General features: G+C 39.6%; 1 protein-coding gene across 1 annotated transcript; it reads right to left on the reverse strand.

Annotated features, from left to right (window-relative positions):
• Positions 1-31: 31 nt before the first annotated feature.
• Positions 32-21500, reverse strand: COPB2 (COPI coat complex subunit beta 2). The gene is made up of 22 exons (XM_061636743.1): positions 21340-21500; positions 19488-19625; positions 18930-19016; positions 17551-17677; positions 16143-16291; positions 15193-15339; positions 14847-14946; positions 13307-13449; positions 12786-12985; positions 12504-12614; positions 11678-11766; positions 11376-11482; positions 10900-11043; positions 9953-10083; positions 8658-8865; positions 8279-8389; positions 7311-7525; positions 4295-4387; positions 4034-4214; positions 3857-3925; positions 2478-2567; positions 32-362 (listed from the first exon to the last, which is right to left on the reverse strand). Exons 1-22 carry the CDS (start codon positions 21340-21342, stop codon positions 270-272), a joined length of 2736 nt encoding a protein of 911 aa, XP_061492727.1. The 5' UTR covers positions 21343-21500; the 3' UTR covers positions 32-269.
• Between the last annotated feature and the right edge of the window lie 188 nt (positions 21501-21688).

The raw sequence follows: 21688 nt of genomic DNA on the forward strand, positions 1-21688 counted from the left end.
TGCTTAGTAATAAAAACATTAAAAGATAAGCTAGTTTGTAAAAGACATTTATTAGAAGATGTGATCTTCATGTGACAAGAGCTTGCAAATGTATCTCTAAGGAGATCTACACAACAGAAAGAGAAGGGGTATTTCAATGCACTTTACAGATTGATGCCTACTTACTCGATCCAGCCTTCGTATAAAATCAAGCTTCTTTTCACCATGAAGACTGCACTAAATAAGTTTAGGGAAATGAAATTTGTAAGAAATTTGGTCATTAAAAATATTCAGTCGGACATCTCTTCATCCAAATTAATATCGGTAGTATCAATGTCCTCCAGGTCTAAGTTATCCAAGTCTTCATCCAGCTCCAATAATGCCTGTGGCAGGAAGTAGATAGTTAGATGCCTAGTATTTAGTAAGCCAGTTTCTTCTACCATCCCTAGAGAGGTAATAGTTTATTTGGAGAAAAGTCATCTGTCTCTGCAGCCATTTTATTTCTGCAAGATGCAATGCTCCAATTGCAGCTCTCAGAATGAACTATCCTGCTACCACCATTCTACTGGCCATATATCTGTTGTGGCTTCATAGATCACATGCCAGACTTATTATCCCAGTTTGTTAACTGACATTAAACCAGAGCCCCCCATTTTAGGTATAATAGACAACTCTGGTTTAAACTAAATCAGAAACTGTATGTTGAGGTTGGCATGCAAGAAATGGGATGAGGAACACATAGCCCAGCACTTGTTTCTGACTTTATAAATAATGGATGATGAAGCCTAGAATGCACATCTGAACTGGGCCATTAACACTATGTGAACAGTGTTAAAAGCAGTTTTAGAGGCAACATAATGGAGTGTACTTATTTTAATTAGTATCTAAAATAAATACAAAGTTTACAATGGCAATAGAATGAGGAAATGTACAGTACACTGAATCAGTGGCAAGTTTAAAACTAGCTTACAAGTGGGACTTGATGGCCTTAAAGGCCCCTTCCAACTCTACAATTCTATGACTTTGGTGGATAGATTTTATTTAAGATATCCTATGTTCTGCAGGAGTAGCCACTAAGCTGTCCAGTTTTTTATTATTAATATTTATTGTTTATCTACTGCTCTTCTAAAGGGAGCTCAGGGCAGGAAATAGATGATAAAGCACTAAAAACATCTTAAACACAGAACATCTTCAAAAGCGGTTGACTCTCTCAATGAAATGGCTATCAGTTGCTGTTTATTTAATCATGATTTACTCCCTTGAGAAGTAGAATACACATGCTTATAGAACTACTTTAATCAAAGGGTTGTGTCTACATGTGAGCAGAGCTGACTTTCACTCATTAAATGTGACTTCATCTTCCTCTCCTACAGATACTCAAAATCTTTTTGGGGGGGGGGCTGTCTGGAGCAGATCTGGTGGAGGGCTTCAGTGAGGAGAGAAAGATAAGTCCTGTTGCATGACTAGAAATCCACATGTGTGATACTGGATTCTGCCTGAAATGACCAAAACCTAACAATCTGAATGGCAGCCTTCAAGCTTTTCACGTGACTGGTTTAATTTTGAAAACTATGACTTCAGCTGATAAGGGGCAATATCCAACACAAGTCATACTCTTGAGTATGACTTAAGTCCATTGATTTCAATGGATCTACTCTGGATATGACTAACGTTGGATATCAAAACTATCTTGCACACTGAGTACAAAAACACAGTTGTGGAACATTTAGTTTTACAGCTCAATTTCATCATAGTATATAAATAGACGGGGGGGTTGGGGAGTGGGAGATAAAGAGTTCAGCAGGTTTTAACACATACATTCCAAGTGAGCTGCATGTATCAAGGTTAAAACATTCACCCTAACTGAAATCTGATTGTAGCCAAAAGCATGCAATGAGAATATACAGTCTGTACTGATCAAAAATGTCAAGCTACTACTAAGGCAACGTTTATATGCTAATCTTTCCTAAAATGTGCATGTAAGAGGTCAGATTCACATTTAGTCACACTTTGAAGAAAGTTCTTAATTATTCTGCTGGGATCTCATATATAAATTTGACCTCAAGGGGAATATTTCACAAGAAAGATGCAACATGAGAAAATGATGGGGTGGCTGTGAAGAAGTCAACACAGAGCTAGCTTGTCACTGAGTTATATGCATTATGGAGAATGAGGATGAAATGGTAGAATTCTGCACTGTCCCACTCCCAAAAACTATCTGCCTTCAATAAGTTAGTACATTAGAAAAACAGCCACACCAAGCTTTTCTATCTAATGTGCTAGTTTATTACACAGAAGGGGGATTTAAAAAATGTGATTGCCAATCTGGAATCTGAAGCAGTAGAGCCAAAACATCTACCAATTTACTCGTATCTCATTCTGTGTAGCTTATAGAATAGCTCCAATTTCAAACTACCAACAACTTGAAACTAGAAATATGGATTGCTCCTAGGATTAGAGCCTTCCCAACCTGAGGATCACCATTTGGTGCACTTTACCTTTTCATCTTTTAATGTTTCAACTGGGTCCTTCTCTGCAACCAGAGGCACTATCACAGGCTTAGGAACTAGTTCTTCCTCCTCTGACTCCTTATGATGAAAAAGGAAAGACTTTAAAATATTTGATGGGGCTTGTGTAAGGAAAAACTGAATCTCATTTTTGGTTGGGTAACCCAAAAAATGGATTCAGCAATTAAGTAATATTAGTCCTACATAACATAAAGTTTGAGAGAAAATAGCTTATGGAGAGACAATGTGCACCATTTTATTCTGATTTCATTAAGGCTTTGCTCCTCTAACTTTTCCTATCAGCCTTCCTCTCCTAAATGACACCGTTCAGATGTCAAACCAAATAAATTTAGTTGTGACAAAAACATGCCACAGTGAGCTACTTGTCTTGCCCACGAATTCTTCTTCCTTAAGAGGGAATGAAAAGTTCAAAACTTCTGGTTACATTTAAATATGCACAGCTTTGTTCTAACTACAATTAACACATCAGGATCTCAAAACTGTGGTATCAGATCCTGGCTTGTTAAACTAATTTTGGTCAGAACAAACCACAGCCATGCATAATGGGACGTAATGGAGAACTGCAGTTTGTTCAAAATTGTGGCCAAAAACGTTGATCTTCCTTTAGGCGCTGGAGGACAGCATTCAAGCCTGAGCAGTCTCATTTCAAGAAACCATTGTTTAATATGGCATGTGAACCGGGCCTGTCTCCTGCCTGAAAAGTCTTCCAGGAACACCTAAGCACTACCTCCATTCCAAATTTTCTCCAAACCCACCTGTATCCTTCAGCCCTTGGTCTTCTTCACCAACTGAAGCAAACCTTGAATGTATGTGTGGTTGCTCACATTTATCTTAGTACTCTAAGTACTAAGTACCCGCCCTTCCTTACTCTCAAAAGGAGTAAATAAATAATGTTCTTATACTTTGCGAAGTCCCATCTATGTGGATGGTGCCATAGAAAGTGATAAATAATGAAAATATGACTATGTCAGAATTTTAGAGCCCCTGCTCAGTGATGAAAGCAATTCTGAAGAGAAGAAATGCAGCAATGTTCAGGTAGGCAGCTGGTTTATTTAGACAAAGAAATCAGGAAAGCTGATAGCAACAGAGTTAACTGCATGAACCTAAAGTGCCGATAAGAATTCCCTTACACAATGCCATACAAAACAGTTTCTATATTAAGCTAACATGGTATGAAAACAACACAATTACAGAGCTAATTAAATCTCAAATTTGAAGAGGACAACCAATCCATCTGGCTCAGTTTTTGTTTTTAGACTATCCATAAAAAGACAGCCTACATTGTGAAAGTAAGGATTCCGAACATACACTGGAGACAAGTATTATTCCAGAATTTCATTAACACTGACCTGCAACGTCTCCCTTCTTTGTGGTGTGAAAACTTTCGCTTCTTCCAGTATATTTCTCTCTTCATTTGGCTACCAAAGAGAGAGATAATATCATGTAAGGCCTCCTGCCAACCCTAAAGATCTTTCAATTGTCTGCCAGAGTGCATATGAAGTTGCTCACAACTTGCATCTACTTACAGTGACTAGAGGATATTCACTGGCTGGCCGCAAAGCAGTTTGTGTTGTCTTGATGTACTCTTCAGCAACAAAAGCTTCTTTTAATCCAGGAAACAAATTTTCATATTCTGTAGGATCAGCCAGGGATTCAGCAGCTTTCTGATTGATTTTGGAGAGATTTTCTCTCCACAGTTTTACAACCCTGTCAATGGAACAGATGGTCATTGCAAGCAGTTTGGATAGAAACAACATATTTTTACTAAATACACACTCACACTTTACCTTGAAACTTGGCTTGGCAAATATGTTCGTGCTAAGAAAGCAGCTTCCGGTAAGCGTCCAGTTTTAATCAACAGTTCAAGACAACTGTCAAGCCTACAATGATACATTTGAGAGAGTCACTTTTGTTTCCTTAGGTTTGGTTAATATGGCAAAAGCAAAAAAAAGACCACTTTAAAATGTCTGTAGCATGACTAGAGTATAATGCAGATGTGACAACAGGATAATGCTAATTGCAAACCTGCAGGAGTTTTGAAGGCTAATCAGTGTTTCATGACCTGATCCTATCAAGCCACACCGTTTCTGAAGTGACTACAAAAGATCAGGCATGAAGATGCTACCATCTGTTAGAGGAAACAGGTTGTTCTCCTATACTGGCACTGCAAGCAGCTTTCGGTGCTACTGTGACAGAAGGTCTCCCCTGGCTTCTGTGTGGTATACAGTTGTGCCATAAACGATGTGCGAAATGTCATTAATACCCCTACTGCATCCTTTAGAGATTCCCCACAAGTTGCAACAAATCTGCCCCAACCAAAAGAGATAGCACTTGGGTATACAGGAAGAGGTTCTGCCTCACAGACTATTGAGCAACTCAATTTTTTTAAAGTGCCTACAATCAGTTTGATCCCTATACATAAATTGAAACAAGTTGAATCCTGTCTGCAGGCTTACAATATTGTAAGATAAGCAAGAATCTAACTGCAAGTGTGAAAAGCGGTATGTGGAGATATTAGGAGTGTGGCCTGCATGCATGCTTCTGCCCCCATCTCCAGTTTATCCATTATCCTTGTTCAGGCAAAAGCCTGAAAACAGCTTCTGCTTTACACCACCTAGTTAATTTTACTACTTCACCTTTCCAGATTCCTAACTTACTTGGCTATGACTGGCTACAGATTCCAAAAGAGATACCATCTGGACTGATAAGAACTAAGGCTGTCACCGAATTAAATAAATTTTGGTCAATTCATTCTATGAATTTTATTTGATTAACTTTCCAAATGTATATAAACAACTGATATGAAGCAAAAAGTATTACCAGCTTTCTTTTATAAGATGCACATGTGTTGTAGCAAACATTGTATAAGAGAAAAGGGGAACATCTCTATTAAAATAGTCCTTGCTATCTGCAGTTTTTATAATTTTTTTAAAAAAAATCTACTGCCCAATTTAAAAGTGCCCCTATTAAGTTTAAAACTGGCTACAATGAACTGAACATTAGAACCCTAGTCTAAACCTCACTAGTTCATATGCACCCTCAAGACAAGTTATCTGGAAAACAAATTTTTTTATTTTATTTTATGTTGCTGTTTTACTCTTATGTACACCGCCCAGAGAGCCTTTTGGCTTTGGGCGGTATAGAAATTAAATTAAAAAAAAAAATTGGGGGTAGGGTGAAAGAAACCCATATTTGAGCCAAAACTTGAACATATTGGCACACATCTGATTGCTTGAAATTTATTTATTTACTTTTAACTAAAGGTAGTTTTAAATTGTTTTTAATGTCATATTTTAAAATTGTTGTAACCTGCCCTGGGACCTTTGGGTGAAGGGAGGATAATAAATGATATTTCTATACTGCTATTTCATTTTTTAAAAAAACAGTTTTATAATAAATAAAAACCATTAAAAATACAGTAAAAACAAGGTCAACTATCAGAAAGAGACATCTTCTTAACTGCCTGCATAAGCCTGGCAGAACAGAAAGGTTTTCAGCATGTGTTTAAAGGTTAAAACAGAAGGTGCCTGCTGAATCTTGGTTGGCAGAGCATCCCAGAGAACTGGGCTGTAACACAGAAGGTTCAATTTTGTGTCAATGTCAAATGAGCCTTGCCAACTTGAGGGATGACCAAGGCTGCTCCTGCAGATGATTTCAGTGATCAAGCTGGGATATTATTATTATTATTATTATTATTATTATTATTATTATTATTATTATTATTATTATTTTATTCAGTTTCTATACCGCCCACAGCCAACGGCTCTCTGGGCGGTGAACAACATAAACATAAAAATACAATAAGATAAAATCACATAATAATTACCACACACATAATAACAATTCTCAAAGCTAAAAACTTATTACACAATTAATTTAGTATACCAGAGAGTTATAAATATACTAAAATATATTAAAATGCCTGGGAAAAGAGGAAAAGGTTCGGGCGGTACCTAAGGTACCCTGGCCTAAGTTATTCAAGTTGCTATAAGGATACTACCAAATTTAAAACAGGAATTGCTTTCCACATTTTTTATTATTAAATTCGCACCATACATCAGAGGTGGCTAACCATTTTTGGCCGCATCAAAGTTGGCCACCCCTCTGCAGGCCACAGGCCAGTGTGTGTGTTACTCATGCTACACTTTACTTGTGCACACATATGCACTCACTGCACATATAAATATATAATATGGTCAGTCACAGCACCAAATTAATTCCCTTCCATCCACACCTTTTTCCACATCCATTTATGTCATAGTCTAAATTACAATCTTTTCCATCGCTGACTCCCTCATAATTAATGGATTGCAATGTCTTCTCTTCCCAATTCCACCTCCTTTTTCTCCCTCCCCCCACCCTTTTCAAAACCTCAATCATGTCCTTGCTTTCTATCCCTTTCTCTGTCCAAGGTGTTCACCGATAACTTCTTAAACTGCCTACTCCCTACTGTTCTTCATTCCTGGCTTCTTCATATCAGCTGTGAAACCTTTGGCTGCTCTGGAGAATGATAATCAAAGATCGGATCTCTTGTCAGTCATCGCAACACAGCTGTCTGAGCCAGCAGCAGCATAAAAAGCTGACTATGGCTGAGTGGTCTAGAAAGCACTGTAAATATGGAACAGTAGAACTAAAACCAATTTTGGAGTAGTTCTCTGTAGAAAAAAAAACAGATGCAACAGCAGGAACACCACATAGACAAAATCATCATCATCATTAAAAAGTGTACCTTTTGGGGGGGGGATGTAAAAACCTCTGGGGTTAGCCACCCTTACTGTATATGAAGTATTATTTGCTACTTACTTTCCTTGCAGGAAGTAGCTCATAAATGCTACATTGTTCTTCCCGTCTTTTTCGGCTCCTTCAGCAAGTTTGTTCACCATGTTGGTATTTCCTGAAGCTGTGGCCAAAAGCAGTAAGCCACCATAGTCTTGTGCATGGTGCAGGCACTCTTGTGCAAGGCCAAACTGGCATCTACTGATGGCAAGCTCGGCCAGCTGCTTCCACTTCTGCTCAGACTGTATCAACAGAGAGTAATACTGCCTTTTATGCATCAGCCATGTTTGAAATTGTTCTGAAGACTACTCAAACTAAATTAAGACCAGTCAGGATTTTTTATCTCGGATTTCTCGTCTATAGTTTCCTTCCTGCACTGAATATTTTATTCAAAGCACAACATCATGCTTAAGGAGAAAATACCTAATGACACTATTTTCACATTCCAGGAACTATGGATATGCCTCTTGTAAAAAAAAAAAAAGCAAAGTTTGGTTGACTTACAGAAAGCTTGTCATTGACCAGATCACCCTCCTTTTTTCTTATTATGATCTGTAAACTAAGAATTCTGTGAATCTGGCCAGCTCTTGAGACCATCCCAGACACATTGACCACCTTTGAGACATCAAAAGAGCAACTGACAGATTCTCAAGGTACAGAAAAGAATTATAAAAGTGCCACTAGAATAACGCTGCTGTCAAAATCTGGGAAGGGTTATCTTGCTCTTCATTTATCAGTAAGGACCAGAGATCATGCAAAGCACAAAACAATATAACTTGGGCCAACAATACAAAAATCTGGAACAATACAAAAATCTAGAACCTCAGTGGGCAATCAATATCTTGCACAGATTCCCTTAAATTCAGTTCAACCCTGACAATAACCAGTTCCATCCACTCTGTGTATCCATTCATTTCATAAGAGACTATTCTTCTGCATCTTAACATTCTTAATTCTGAATTCCTCCTGTGTTTTTTAAAATGAAGCTAACATACCTCTGCTTCCACTGCAAGTTGGTATGCAATCTTAAGTTCACCAAGCTGAAGAGCAAGCTCAAAGCGATGTTCAGGATCAGTAGACACGGCGAGTGCTTGCTGTTTGAAGCCCTGAACAATTTTTTTTTTTAAAAAAACAGACATTAGTGAAGTTTCCTTAGTAAACCATAGAAACAACATCTGAAGCACAGGTACATATCCCTTTTTATCTGGGCCAAAATAACCCATGTTTATTCATATTTTATTCAAGAGCATTTAAGCGCCTAATAGATATGTCAAGCCCGACTAAATTAAATTTGTAGTCATTTATAATGCCTCTACGCTAATCTATATTTATTAACCAAGGATTTGTCTGGTAGAATGCGACAAATGTTTTCACCTGCTTCTCAAGGAAGTGAGCAACTCTGGTCCTCTGCTCCTTTGGAATTGTGGGAAGAACTTTGTCAGCCATGCTGAAGTCTCTTCTCATCACTGCAGTCTGATACTCTAGTACTGAGACTAGCAAGGAGTAACTCACTATGTTTAATTCTTTGTCACCAAGGTAAAGTCTGTTGTCTTTGGGGATATACCCAAGTAAATACATTGTCCTGTAAGGAAAGGGAAAAGGTATATGGGGGGGGGCAGAGATAGCGCATTCATTATAATAATTTCAGTCTGAGAAATCATCTGCCAGAGCAATCCAAATATGGAGCAGAAAAGAGCAAAACAGCGAATCCACCGCCACATCCCAAGGTCTGCGGACTCACACTGGCCACAGCAGAAGATTGTGGTAAGAAGGTCTTAGAACATTTAGCACATCAACTCCAGGCTGGTGTAGCAAGGGAGCTCTAGGATTCAGTTAATCCAAAGATGTTGGCACCCTACCCTGTTCTGGGGGGTTCCGCTTGTTACTGCCTTTGGGTAACCGCTAGCTGGGCACTGCTAGGGTCTTACCGCCAGCAGTACTCCTGTTAGCCAGTGGAGAGACACTTACATGGTATCCTAACATGCACCCCCCACTCCCAGCCATCAACATCACAGTGGTTAGAGATGTGCTCTGAAGTATCAGGAAATTATTATTCACTTAAAGAAATCTCATATGCTAATGAGGCTCTATCAAGCGCTAAGTATGTTGAGGCACAGAAACTCCAGACCGCCCCCTCAGAGGAGCATTATTTTAGCCACAGAATTCTGAAACTCTTCCATTTTCCTAAGTAAATAACACACTGGAGAGAAAATTTGTGGCTGGGAGAGGAAGGGATTGAAGGCTTAGTGCTTGTGCGGGGAATCTTTTGCCCTCCAAATGGTGCTGAACTGCAACTCCCATCATCCCTGCCACTGGCCTTGCTTGCTGGGGCTGATGGGAGTTGGAGTTCAGCAACATCTGAAGGGCCAAAGGTCCCCCCATACCTGGTTTAGTGCCTTACCTGAAAGGCAAGGAACTCTACAGGAGACGAGTTGTGTGAGCAACACAAAAGCTGTGCCACTGGAGCATCCCACAATCAGATGGGGCACTTGAAATAGCACCTTCTTAAAGGACCACATTCCTTCCTTTCTCTGGCACAGTAATTACTCTTTGCATCATGAATTCTGCTCAATATGCCCTGAACTATCAAAGATGGAGGACTGGCTGCACTTATTAACAATAATTTAATATCAATTAGAATTATATCTGACGAACAACTGGATGCTCACCGGTCCAAATGTGCAATGGTGACAATTTCTCCTCCAACATAGTAGTTCAGTCTGTTCACAGAACTGGTATAAATAAAACAGTCGCCTACCCACAATCCCGTTTTTACAATCTCTTGAATTTCACCCAGGACCTGGAGGAGGCATAAAGGTGTTAGATTTAGTACAGTTTTGCTTATTGAATATTCAAGGGGACTGGATCCCTCAAAGGAGTTTTGTCATATGGAAACCTAAGTGGGTGATTCCATGGGCTTGGTGATGAAGGGTTCCATATAAATGAAGGCTCAGCTTAAAATATTAATCTACCAAAACTGTTCCACTGCAACAGTGATGAAACTAACACAATAAAAAATGCACTAGAATTCCCTTAAACCAGGATATGGCATAAGAAGTTACATATGGTATTATTTGTACAAAATAGCTGAATGCTACTGTAAAATACACACATGTATGGTTTATTCACTTTGTTGTCAGCAAAATGTTCTGTACCAGGGCTGGGGAACCTATGGACCTCCAAAGGTTGCTGGACTCCCAACTCCCATCGGCCTTAGTCAGCACAGTCAATGGTAAGGGATAATGGGTGTTGGAGTCAGGTTCCCCAGCCCTGCCCTATACAAACCTAGACAGATATGAGATTCAGACATATCTGCTTACGTTTAGAAGAGCAGTTAAAACTCTTCTTTTTAAATTAGGCTTTCGAGGCCTCCCAGGTATTTTGGCTGTTGCTATGTTATACTGTCCATTATTTTATTTTTTACAGTTTTTATTGTACACTGCTTTGATTTCTTTAGGAAGGAAGAGAAGCACAACAGCTAATTTTCCAAGTTAATCCATCTTGGATTTCCACGATCTGTCTCTGAGAGAAACACAGTCTGCTGTGTGACAGGACTATAAATGTTTAAAAAACACAATCAGATTTCAATTGCCTATTAATCATTAAGTGAAGCTACCTCAAAGGCATCTTCAATGCCATCTTCAGTAACACCCTCATGTGTCTCCTGGGCTGCAGCAACTTTCTCAGAAAGATATTTCAGAATGAAGAATGATTCTTCGGTGGCTATGCAGACAAGTTCACCAGAGTCAGACCAGAAAATCTACATCAAAACAATGGGATAACCTTTAAAGTTTGAGCTGCAATAAGAAGAAAAATTAAGCCTACTGCAGCACCAAGAGAAAGAAAACACATTGGGTTGTATTCTAACTCCTACTCAGAGCAGATCCATTACAATTAATGAACCTAAGTTAGCCATGTCTATTAATTTCAATGGGTCTACTCTGAGTAGGATTAGCACTGAATACCACTCATTAGTTTTGGTTAAGGCTATTTAAAATATTCTTCTTTCCTCCCCAAAAGTATCAACATTAATGCCAGCTGGCCTTGCAAGATGAGCTTTAGTCAGGAGAATGTAGTTGGAGCAGAACTCACATGTTTGGGCTGGATTTCAATTCTGCGTATCAATTCTGTATTCTCCCAGTCATAAAAGGCCAAGCCATTGACAGATCGGACACCAAGTAAGAAACCGCCATAGATACCTGCAGTGGACAGAAACAGAAGAAATTAGGGTTCGTATTCAACTAACCCTTAATCAAAGTAGACCCATTAGAATTAATGGACCCAAGTTAGTCTACTCTTCAATGGGTCTAAGTAAGACCAGCATTAAATACCACCCTAGGACTTTTCTAGATAATGTTTAAATCAACTAAGGAAGCATAAAGTGTGCAACGTGCCTTCTGCTCCAAAGTCGGGTTTAAAGGATTTCTTCTCTTTGAAGTTTTTAAATATCTTGACGCTGCTGTTGCTTTCCCTGATTGCATACCTGCACATAAACAAAATTATTCAGTAGAACAAAGCTCTTATTCATCAAGATTAACAAACAAGGCCAGGAGCAGGCAACATTAGGAGAACTGACTGTATACAGCTTGCCAATGTTTTCCCACAGTCTTATATAGCAGTTATTCCAAGAAGGATGCAAAAGGATAGATGGAGCGAGACTTAAATTGACTGGATTGAGCCCATGGGCCACATCTGCCTGCCTTAAACTAGGCCATAAATTGAACTGTAATGCAGCCATTACAAAAACTGCTGAATATTAAACTTTTCATATTGAAGTTTTTTAAAAAAAAATACTGAAAAGTTAAACAGTGCCATCTGATCAAACAAATCAAGCCTTTAGGAATGACTCGCATATTCTAATTTTCTTCTTGTATCTGCATACTCCCCACCCACACCCCCAAGACGAAAGGCAAAGATCTCCCCAGCAGTCATACCTGTGTACACATTTCAATACACAAGTATGGCCATGGGAGAGAACTGTGCGTTTGAGCCTCTTTCATTTAAGGAAGGGTATACAGTTCTGCACGTGTACTAACCTACGAAAACTGAATGTGTGGAATGAGTCAGAGCTTTACAGCATACAAGTAAGCTTCAAAATACTACTTCAGAACAACTCCCACCGTGTCCAAAGAGGTAACTGAATAGTCACTTGAGGATTGCTGTTCAGTCCAAAACTAAGTGCCATAATGTTAAACAAAGCACAAGGCTACATCTACTTACTCTGAAGAATCATGCGCCCAAGCAAACTCCTGAGCAGAACCAAAACTCTTGTTTCTCAGTGCCATAGCTGTGTAAATTATATATTCGCCATCCCCACACACTACTACAAACCTGGAAGGTAGCAGAAACAAAATGAATGGTAAAGTATGCAAGAAAGGCTTGTGTGTAAGACTTAGAAAAGCATTACCAGAAAGATACACAATCGATGCATCTAGCCTTAAAGAGAATTTAAAATTAATAAGAGGGTTTAGACATTTCTCTTTGGAAAAAGAAATCTCTTACCGCCCGTTAGGATTGTGCTGAATGGTCTGAGGATATATTTCACAGCTGCCCATGTCTTTCACAGCAAGAGGCAGTCTTTCTCCATCTTTGATTTCAGTATCCCCCATTGCTTTCAGGTTAGCCTGTTGAATTTCTGAGTGCTTAGCCCAAATAATCTTTCCATTAGAATCCATTGACATGGCTGGCTCTTCCCGGCCCAGCTAGCAAGGAAGGAACCACAACAAAAGTAGAAGTGACTATACAACATCCCAAGTATCTAATATGCTGATTGGCTTAAAAATCTTTGACATTACCAGCAAACAGGTAAGTCTCCAATGCAGTACTGGAGGAGTAAGCCAAATGTCATTGGTCTCGCAACTATCATCATCCCTGACCTTTAGCCGTCCTGGCTGAGGCTGATGGGAGTTATCATTTGGCATATCTTTACTTAATAATTTTTTCAATTATTTAATAAAGATATGCCAAATAATGATTCAACTAGTGAATGTACAACACAGTTTAATATTTTCCAAGATGCATACCTTAACAATGATGCTACCTTCATCATATCCCAGAGCCACGTTATTTGATCCTCTCAGGCTTGCCACACACCACACCCGTTCCATGCCGTAGTTCAGAGTACTTTCCAGACGGTACGTGCTGGAATGCCAGATCCGAACCGTTCCTATGTAGAGCAGAACAGGAGGGAAAGAAAATACTTTACTTTAATCTGTCCTTTGCAGTTATTGCTGTCAGTATTACTCAAATACTTCAAAGGGAAAAAACCAACCCCCAATCATTATTAGTGATACACTGTTTCACATTTTTTACTTTCCCAAGTTGGGTTACATATAGGACAAAGAATAAAACAATAAAACAAAACGCAACAAATGCATAAATGGTTCAACTACCTAAAAGCAGCAGTATAATAATAATAAAAAAACAGAACAAAAGCATCAACAATCAAAAGCTTTTCCTGAGGATCTACATTTCCATTGTCCACAGAAAAGCAAGCAGTGACTGGGCTAGGTAGTATCACCTGGGAGGGAATTCCATACGCATGGCACCACAGCTGAAAAGGCGCTCTCTCTCTTGTGCTCACCTGCCTCACTTCAGAAGGCAGGCAAACACAGCAGGAGAGCATAAGCACTTTGAACTGGACCCAGAAACAAACAAACCACCAATAAAACTGGCACAATAGCCCACTCCAGGTGTTTATAATCTGTGTAAACACATTGGGTAGGAGGCTGTGAGCATGCTAGCTCCACCACCTCTCCCCATTTTCGTTACCCTTTATGAGCTGGGGAGTCACCTTCTGGAGCTTCCTGTACTTGTGGAGGTTCCCTGCATGTTTTAGAACTATGGAAAATCAGGCTTCTAAAATTCGCAAGAAGCATTCACACACATATTCCCGCCACCCCCACGCCCATCTGTGTATTTAAATGAATTACAAATGCCTGATTAGGACTAATATCATAGTTAATATAGCCCCAATAAGAAATCTAGCTGCTGGATTTTGAACCAGCTGAAGTTTCTGTATATTTTTCAAGCTAGTTCCACACAAAAGTACATTAGAGTGGCTGTTATCATGGCATGAATGACTATAGCCAGGTCTATCTTCTTCAGAATTAAAAAAAAATAGTTGATTTTTTTTTAAATGGTTTATGTTGACTAGATGTAGGCTGTGTGCACAGTAAAGCTCAACACATTCTCCTTCCTATGCACATTTTATTTTTGTTTACAATGCTCCTTCAGTAAAAGAGCTATGAAAGGAAAATAGTTCACAGAGAAACGTATCAACAAGTCTACACTCGTGTTCTATTATGCTACCTTCCTTGACAAACTGTGACAGAAGTAGGTCTTAACTAAAGTTAAGTCTGAGTAGTTTGTAAGTATCTGAAAGCAGTAAAAATGCTTTCATTAAACTATCAAGAGAAGTTAAATTGCTACTGGAAAATCACCACAGGAAAATAAACTGGCAATCTAAAAATAATGGAGTAATAGTTTCATGGGGTGATAACTAACGCAGATTAATGTTGCATATCACCCATGGTTTACAAATGATCAAGAAAATTCAGTTACCATCTTCAGAGCCAGTAATGATGATGGGAAGCTCAGGGTGGAAACTAACACAAGACACATTTTGTGCATGACCCTCCAGAGTTTGCACACAGGTTTTATTCTGAAAGAAAGAAAATCAAAATGTGGATATAAAGACCTGATAGCACTGAACATAATGATAACTATAAAATAGGATGGCAATTACAAAGCACATTTACCTAAACAAAACTTCTCAGATAATAATCTTCAAATGAATATGGTCAATGACAATAAAATCCATATAACTGGTTTTCAAAGCCTCCACATTAACTGTTTGCCTATTTAATATTATCCAAAAATGTTTTACGAAGAGCAGATCACAACATACCTGATAGTCCCAGATCTTTACAAGGCGGTCATCTGCTCCTGAAATTAGGTACGGCTTATCACCTCCACTGTAGTAATCAATACAATTTACACCTTTCTCATGGCCTTCCAAAGTGAAGTTGGGTGAAGAAGAACCAAGCTGCCACACCTGCCAGAATCCAAAATTGATTCTACTTGCTACTGGGTCTTTAAAAGTCAACATATAATCTGGAAACCTTTTTCAAATTTCACATAACACCATTGGCTAACTTGATGAGTTTAGTACAGAGAATAAAGACAACACTGGATTCTAAGCCTTCACCTAAGTTAAACCTAACGCAGATTTTCTCCCCAAATCTTCATAAGAAAAATCAAGCGGAAGGGAATCATCCATATGCTGGCCTAGGAATCACATTGCAGAGTTGTATGAAATGTGTGATTTCTTCAGCTTTCCATATATCTTTAGAAAGGCCCAAAGAACTGTTTAGGAATATGCTAACACAAGGTCTACGTAATTCATGCACATTGCTATATAGCAGCAAACGTTCCACAATGTATTCTCTTTTAAGGCCAATCTACACTTTCCCAGGGGATGCCACCAAAGTATCGGGATGCCATCGAAAGCAACAGATCTCTGTCCCATCCATCTATCACTCTGAGTCTCCACAGCCCCATTCAATGCTCCTAGCTGCCACTAGTGTGAATGAACATTCTCTAGTGTCATGACAATTATCTATATAGTAAGCAGATCAAAATGTTATACCCAGGGATCACAATATTTTTGGCAGAAACTACACTGCAACTGTAGCATGTTCCCCAATTCTTACGTTGGATAAATGTTTGTGCAGATAAAAAGATGCCCAAAGTATTAGATAGCATAAGCTGTAGTTTCAGTCGATGTTAAGCATCTGTAACGTAAAAAGAGTATTTCTCTTCAAATTCGGAATTCTGATTTTCAAGAAATGACTCTACCTTGATTGTCCTGTCCAAAGAGGCACTAGCAAACTGGTTATTGTCCTTGGGATTTATGACAATCTGCATTACATAATGAGTGTGCCCTTCAAACACTTGAGAACAGGACCATTTTTTATCCCAGTCCCATAGCTTAATAAGCATGTCATCTACGAGAAATAAAAAGTATAATCAGTGCAAGAGTTTCAATAACTCCTATTATGCATTTCATAAACATTGTATCTTTGTTGGTTACATGAAAGAAAACAAAATGTAGCAACCAGGCTTTTCTTTTCTTTCCCTGAACATCTAGCCTGAAGACTCCTGTACAGTATAGCTGAAAAGCTTACCTTGACAAAGCCACTTTTCAAAAGACTACCCATTCTACTGAATAGAATTTGCAGTCCCACTTGCTCCTTTAACAAAAATTATGCCAGCTGGATGGCATCATGCCTAAGCACCATTGCTCTGATAACTCTCCCTTCCTGTTTTCCCTAGATGTAACTGGGCAGAGGATGTTCCTCTCTGATCCTGCCTACCCTCCCCAAGAAGGTTCAGAACTAAGACCCCTCCTCTCCCCAAAAACCATTGAATTACATGCAGATGTGCCACAGGCAAGCACTTACTGTCTGTCTGCCAGATCTTGAGTTGCTGCTGCTGGTAGAATTTGGAAAGGTTAAGAGTTTTATTTTTAATCAAATATTTATATGGAATGTTCTTTATAAACCTGGGATGAGGAACCTGTGGCTCTCCAGATGGAAGCACAACTCCCATCATCTCTGATCTTTGGCCATGCTAGGTGAGGATGATGGGAGTTGAAGCCAACCAGTACATAGAGGGCCACAAGGTTTCCCATCCCTGTATTATTATCATCAGCAGTAGCAGGCATTTAAGTTCTTTGAAGTTTTTTTAACTATATCCACTCCAGAGTGAAATGACTAACTGAATATAAGTTAAGAATATAACATGTTAATAGTTATATTGACTTTGGTGATACTAGATTATGCAATAGGGTTTATGTTAAAATGGGACTGGCATATAATGCAAATAAAGCACTGGAACACTGAAGATATTGAAGAGCATAAATGGGAAGGAAGGTTATGAGGCAATATCCCAGCTAATAATAATCTAACTCTGAATCTAGGGTGGCTAACCTGTGGCCCTCTAGATATTGCAGAACTATAACTCCCATCACCTGGAACTACCATGGACAATGGCTGCCTAATTATAGTTCAGCAACATCTGGAGAGCCACCCCTGTTGCACAGCTTCTACTAGGATTCTGCACCAATGTGGTATTAAGTTCCTCAGGCAGCACAGTGTGCTACTACTTCAAGATAATACAGAGCTCATTTTCTTACAAAATTATAAACAGGCTGCCAAGAAGGAACTCATAAAAACAAAATTTAGTAACAAAATTGAACTCTTACCACTGCTAGTTAGAATGAAAGGTTGTGTAGGATGCACAGCAATGCAGCGAATATAATCTGAGTGTGCTTCAAACATGTGAACCCTTTCCAAAGTGTTGTAGTTGAAAACCCGAATTTGCATGTCATCCTACAGAAGAAAGAAAACGCAATAAAAATCAGCAGCTCTATAAAAGAGCACTGAACTTCCATGTTCAAAGAAAGGGTTGTATCCAACATCGCTGTTCCACTCATGCAACAGACTTCCCCCTCCTATCCCCTGCACACCCTCAAAACCTGCTCCAGAGGGTTGGCAGACCCTCTAGGGCAGATTTTGGGGGTGCGCAAGGAGAGGTGAAGGAGGAGCCCCATTGCATGAGCAGAGTTCCACTCACACAACCCATAGTGTCCAATTTTTTTAGAGAAAAATTAGTGTGTTTCTAACATTTTCATTAAGAAGTAAAATAAAACAAGTAAAGAGAAAAAGTGTAGAGTGAGTCTGGACATTTAACAGCACATCACTATAGCTTTATATGATCTGCACTGGGTGACTATTCAAATCTGTGATCAATTCAAGGTGCTGGTTTTTACCCATAAAGCCCTAAACAGCTTGGGGAACTAAGTACTTAAAAGACTCCCTTCCTGAATATATACCCCACTGGCATACTGTTCAACTCTGGATGGCCTCAGCAACTGGTGGTAATCTACCTGAAATCTAACACCTTAGTGAGGTGCCAACACTGTAGAATACCCTCCCCATGAGAGGATCTCTTAGTCCCAGTACCGTATGCCTCGAGATGCCCAGTAAAAACCTGACTTTTGGAACTAGCTGAGGTTGTTTCTAAGTATTTATTTTTTCTTCCTGCACTGTGGATTTTTTCCCCTGTCATTGTTGCTGTATTGGTTTTGATCTTGCATTGTTTTATTTTCTCTGGGTTGTTTGAACTGATATGAATTTTTACAAACTTTATTTTTAAAACTGAATTTTTAAAAACCTGCCTTTATACAGGGTTATACATTTTAAAAAATAAAACAAACCGGACTCTTTAGCATGACTTTGTATTTTCTCTAATGGGCTGTAGTTTTACCTCCATTTTTGCTAGCATAGCACCCTGCACCACAGAGTAAACGGCATATTAAAATCCTCAACCAATCTCAGCCTAGACATAAAAAAGCAGGTTGACAGTTTAATGAAAGGAAATCTATCTGTAGATGTAAAACACCCAAGTACACAGAGGCCATAACCTGAGCCCAGAATTTGCATCTGTAATTAAACTTGAAATTACCTCATAAATATACTACAGAAGGTTTTCAAGAAGAAAACCTTTAAATGATTTGTGGCTTCGAGATCCTAATATAAGCAACGAAACACAAACATACTTGGTGGAAAAAAGTTAACTTACTGCTCCTGTAACCACCCAGTTTTTTCTTGCCACAAACTTAGATGCTCTCACTGGCAGGTCACATACTTCAAAGGTCTTCACCAATGTCTGAAAATAAAGTTTAGACTTTATGTTAACTTTTATTCGTGTGAAATGGCTTTTAAAATATCTTAGATGGCTATTTTACAACTGCCAGAACTTTTATTTATTTATTTATTGCCTGCCCTTCACCAGTAGGTCCCAGGGTAGGCTACAGGAATTTAAAATACAGTCTGAAAAACAGTTAAAACTTAATGTACAATATTCTAGGAATGTAAACAAGTTAGATAAAATGTTTCTAATGTTTCATAAACTGTTAAAACTTAACATTCTTAGGAAAAGAAATACACACACCCTGAGAGGAGAAAGGTCTCCATCTGATTCCACACTACTGTTCTAACCTGATTCAGGGGACCTTGTGACTGCTACAAAGGTTTAAATAAATCCTGATCAAAGACCTCCCCGTCGCATCTAATTGGGCACTAATACCAATAATCCTTTTACAACTTTTGACATAACGTATTTTATATCACACCTCACCTGTGTTTCATGGTTCCAGACACAGACACTACCATTGTAAAGACTAGCCAACATCCATGGCTCTGTTGGATGCAAGTCCACACTCTTCACTCGATCAGATCGAGCTGTTAGCTTACGCTTTATGTCAAGTCGGAGGGGCTAAACAGCAAAAGAATATAATGAGACTGTTTCAAACACATAAAATAGCTGTTTAAAGACATTTACACTTTAAGAAAAATGGATTGGAACCAAACAACCACTCATATTTATGAAAGTGGTATACACTAGCCTGCCCTCAATGAACCCATTTATTTATTCCTTTAAGGCTTGTTCTCTGGAATGGCCCATTAATTTGGTCTAGGCCCAACCCATACTACTACTGCTGCTGCTGCTGAATTGAACAGTTCTCACACTATCTTGGATACATATAATCTATTTATACACTGATATCTATTTATACAATGCTGGGAAAAACCAAAGGGAGTAGAAAAAGAGGAAGACCAAACAAGAGTTGGATGGATTCCATAAAGGAAGCCACAGACCTGAACTTACAATCTGAACAGGGGTTTTTATAACAGATCCTATTGGAGGTTGCTGATTCACAGCGTAAGTCATAATTAACTTGAAAGCATATAACAATATCAAAATCTATTTATATATTCAGAACATCAAGAACTGTGCAAGCCTACTTTTAAGACCAGCCATTCCCAACCTGGCATGCTCCAGATGTTTTCAGCTACAACTTCCATCAGCTCCAGCCAGCATGGGTTGATGGGAGTTGCAGTTCAACATCTGAAGGGCCACAGATTGGGAAAGGCTGTTTCAGACAACATTTCCATTTCCACAGATACTGAGCCAATACTACAACCATGATACAGTTGTGCTAACCCCCTAACCACATGCCTGACCACCAAGCTACTATCCATATCACACACAGTTTTCGGCTTAACATGTGTACACAGGCTGTTTAGAGTGTGAATTAAAGCAGTTGTTGCAGGACACCCCTGGCTTTTACACATTTCCAGATAAGAATGGGCAAGCAGTTAACAGTGTTGGCCAGGAGAATTTGCCCTTTTTACAGCAGCATATTGAGTAGATGTCTTCACTGAGCTATCCACCATAACTCCATCTCTTTCTGGGTTAGTCACGACCAGTTCAGATCCTATCTGTAAATATATGAAGGCTTGTACCCGCAGAGAGAGCCTAGCACATTCATGGGCTCAAAAAGGGGATAACTGCAAGCCCTCAACCTGTCACTTTTGTGGTGCACAACACTGAATATTCAGAAAGGTTGGTACAGGTAAAGCAGGTATGGGCAACCTTTGGCCCTTCACATGTTGCTGAACTAGAGCTCCCATCATTCCTGGCCATTATCCATATTTGCTGATGCTGATGGGAATTACAATTCAGCAGTATCTGGAGGACGAAATGTTCCCTACCCTTCAGATAAAGCAACTGAAACGTGAAAAGTACGGTTGCCATTTTTTCAAGCATCCGTCCTTCTCCTGCAAAGCAGGCAGAAATCAATAGGTAAAGCTTCTCCTGTCACCGCATCTCCATGCTGGGCAACACTTTGCCTTCCGCCTGTTGTACAGCTTTCAAGGATGGAAAATCTCTGTCGTTTAAACAAAGGCAACAACCGATTGGAAGAACAGCGGTGGAGAAGAGGATTCAGCCATGCTTCGACACTGTGGCAGAAGAGAGAGCACCCTGCCCATCTACCCTTCGCCCCTCCGTATCCCTGACAGGCCTCTCCTTTCTTGTAGCAACGCCTGCTCCTCCCCGATCCGCTGGCCGTGGCGAAGGATTCCCTCTCCATCGAAGAAACACCCGCCCTCCGGCCTTTGGGGCTCCGAGCTGCCCCCCAACTCACCATGGCTTTGGGTCATGCAGTCCGGGCTGCAGCCGCCCAACTCTCCCGGGTTCGCTCACTGTCCAATTCACCGACGTGGAGCTTCCGACTCCGATCGTTCCCGCGAGAGCTTGAAGACAACGCGAGAACATCGGGGGCGAGTTCTTCCGCCCAGTCTTGTTTATCTGGACCAATGTGTGAAGCAAAATAAACTCTTCATAGAGATAGCAAAAGGAAAATAGCTATTTACGTACCCGCTTCCCTTCCCATTTTCTTTGGACTGTCGATTTGACACCGTTCGAATGGGTAAAGCACGGCATTCCTGCGTTCAGTCGAGCCCTGGCAGGGTGTGGACAATCTGACACAAGCA

This window comes from Rhineura floridana, chromosome 7 (assembly GCF_030035675.1).
Source record: "Rhineura floridana isolate rRhiFlo1 chromosome 7, rRhiFlo1.hap2, whole genome shotgun sequence".
NCBI classification, from domain to species: Eukaryota; Metazoa; Chordata; class Lepidosauria; order Squamata; family Rhineuridae; genus Rhineura; species Rhineura floridana.

Excerpts from the sequence above, each read along its gene's own strand:
- COPB2 (XM_061636743.1), bottom strand. Across the intron at positions 15,340-16,142 it reads CTTTGGACAGGACAATCAAG|GTGTGGCAGCTTGGTTCTTC; the intron begins GTAGAGTCATTT and ends GGATTCTGGCAG. Across the intron at positions 11,044-11,375 it reads TTGAAATCCAGCCCAAACAT|ATTTTCTGGTCTGACTCTGG; the intron begins GTGAGTTCTGCT and ends GTTTTGATGTAG.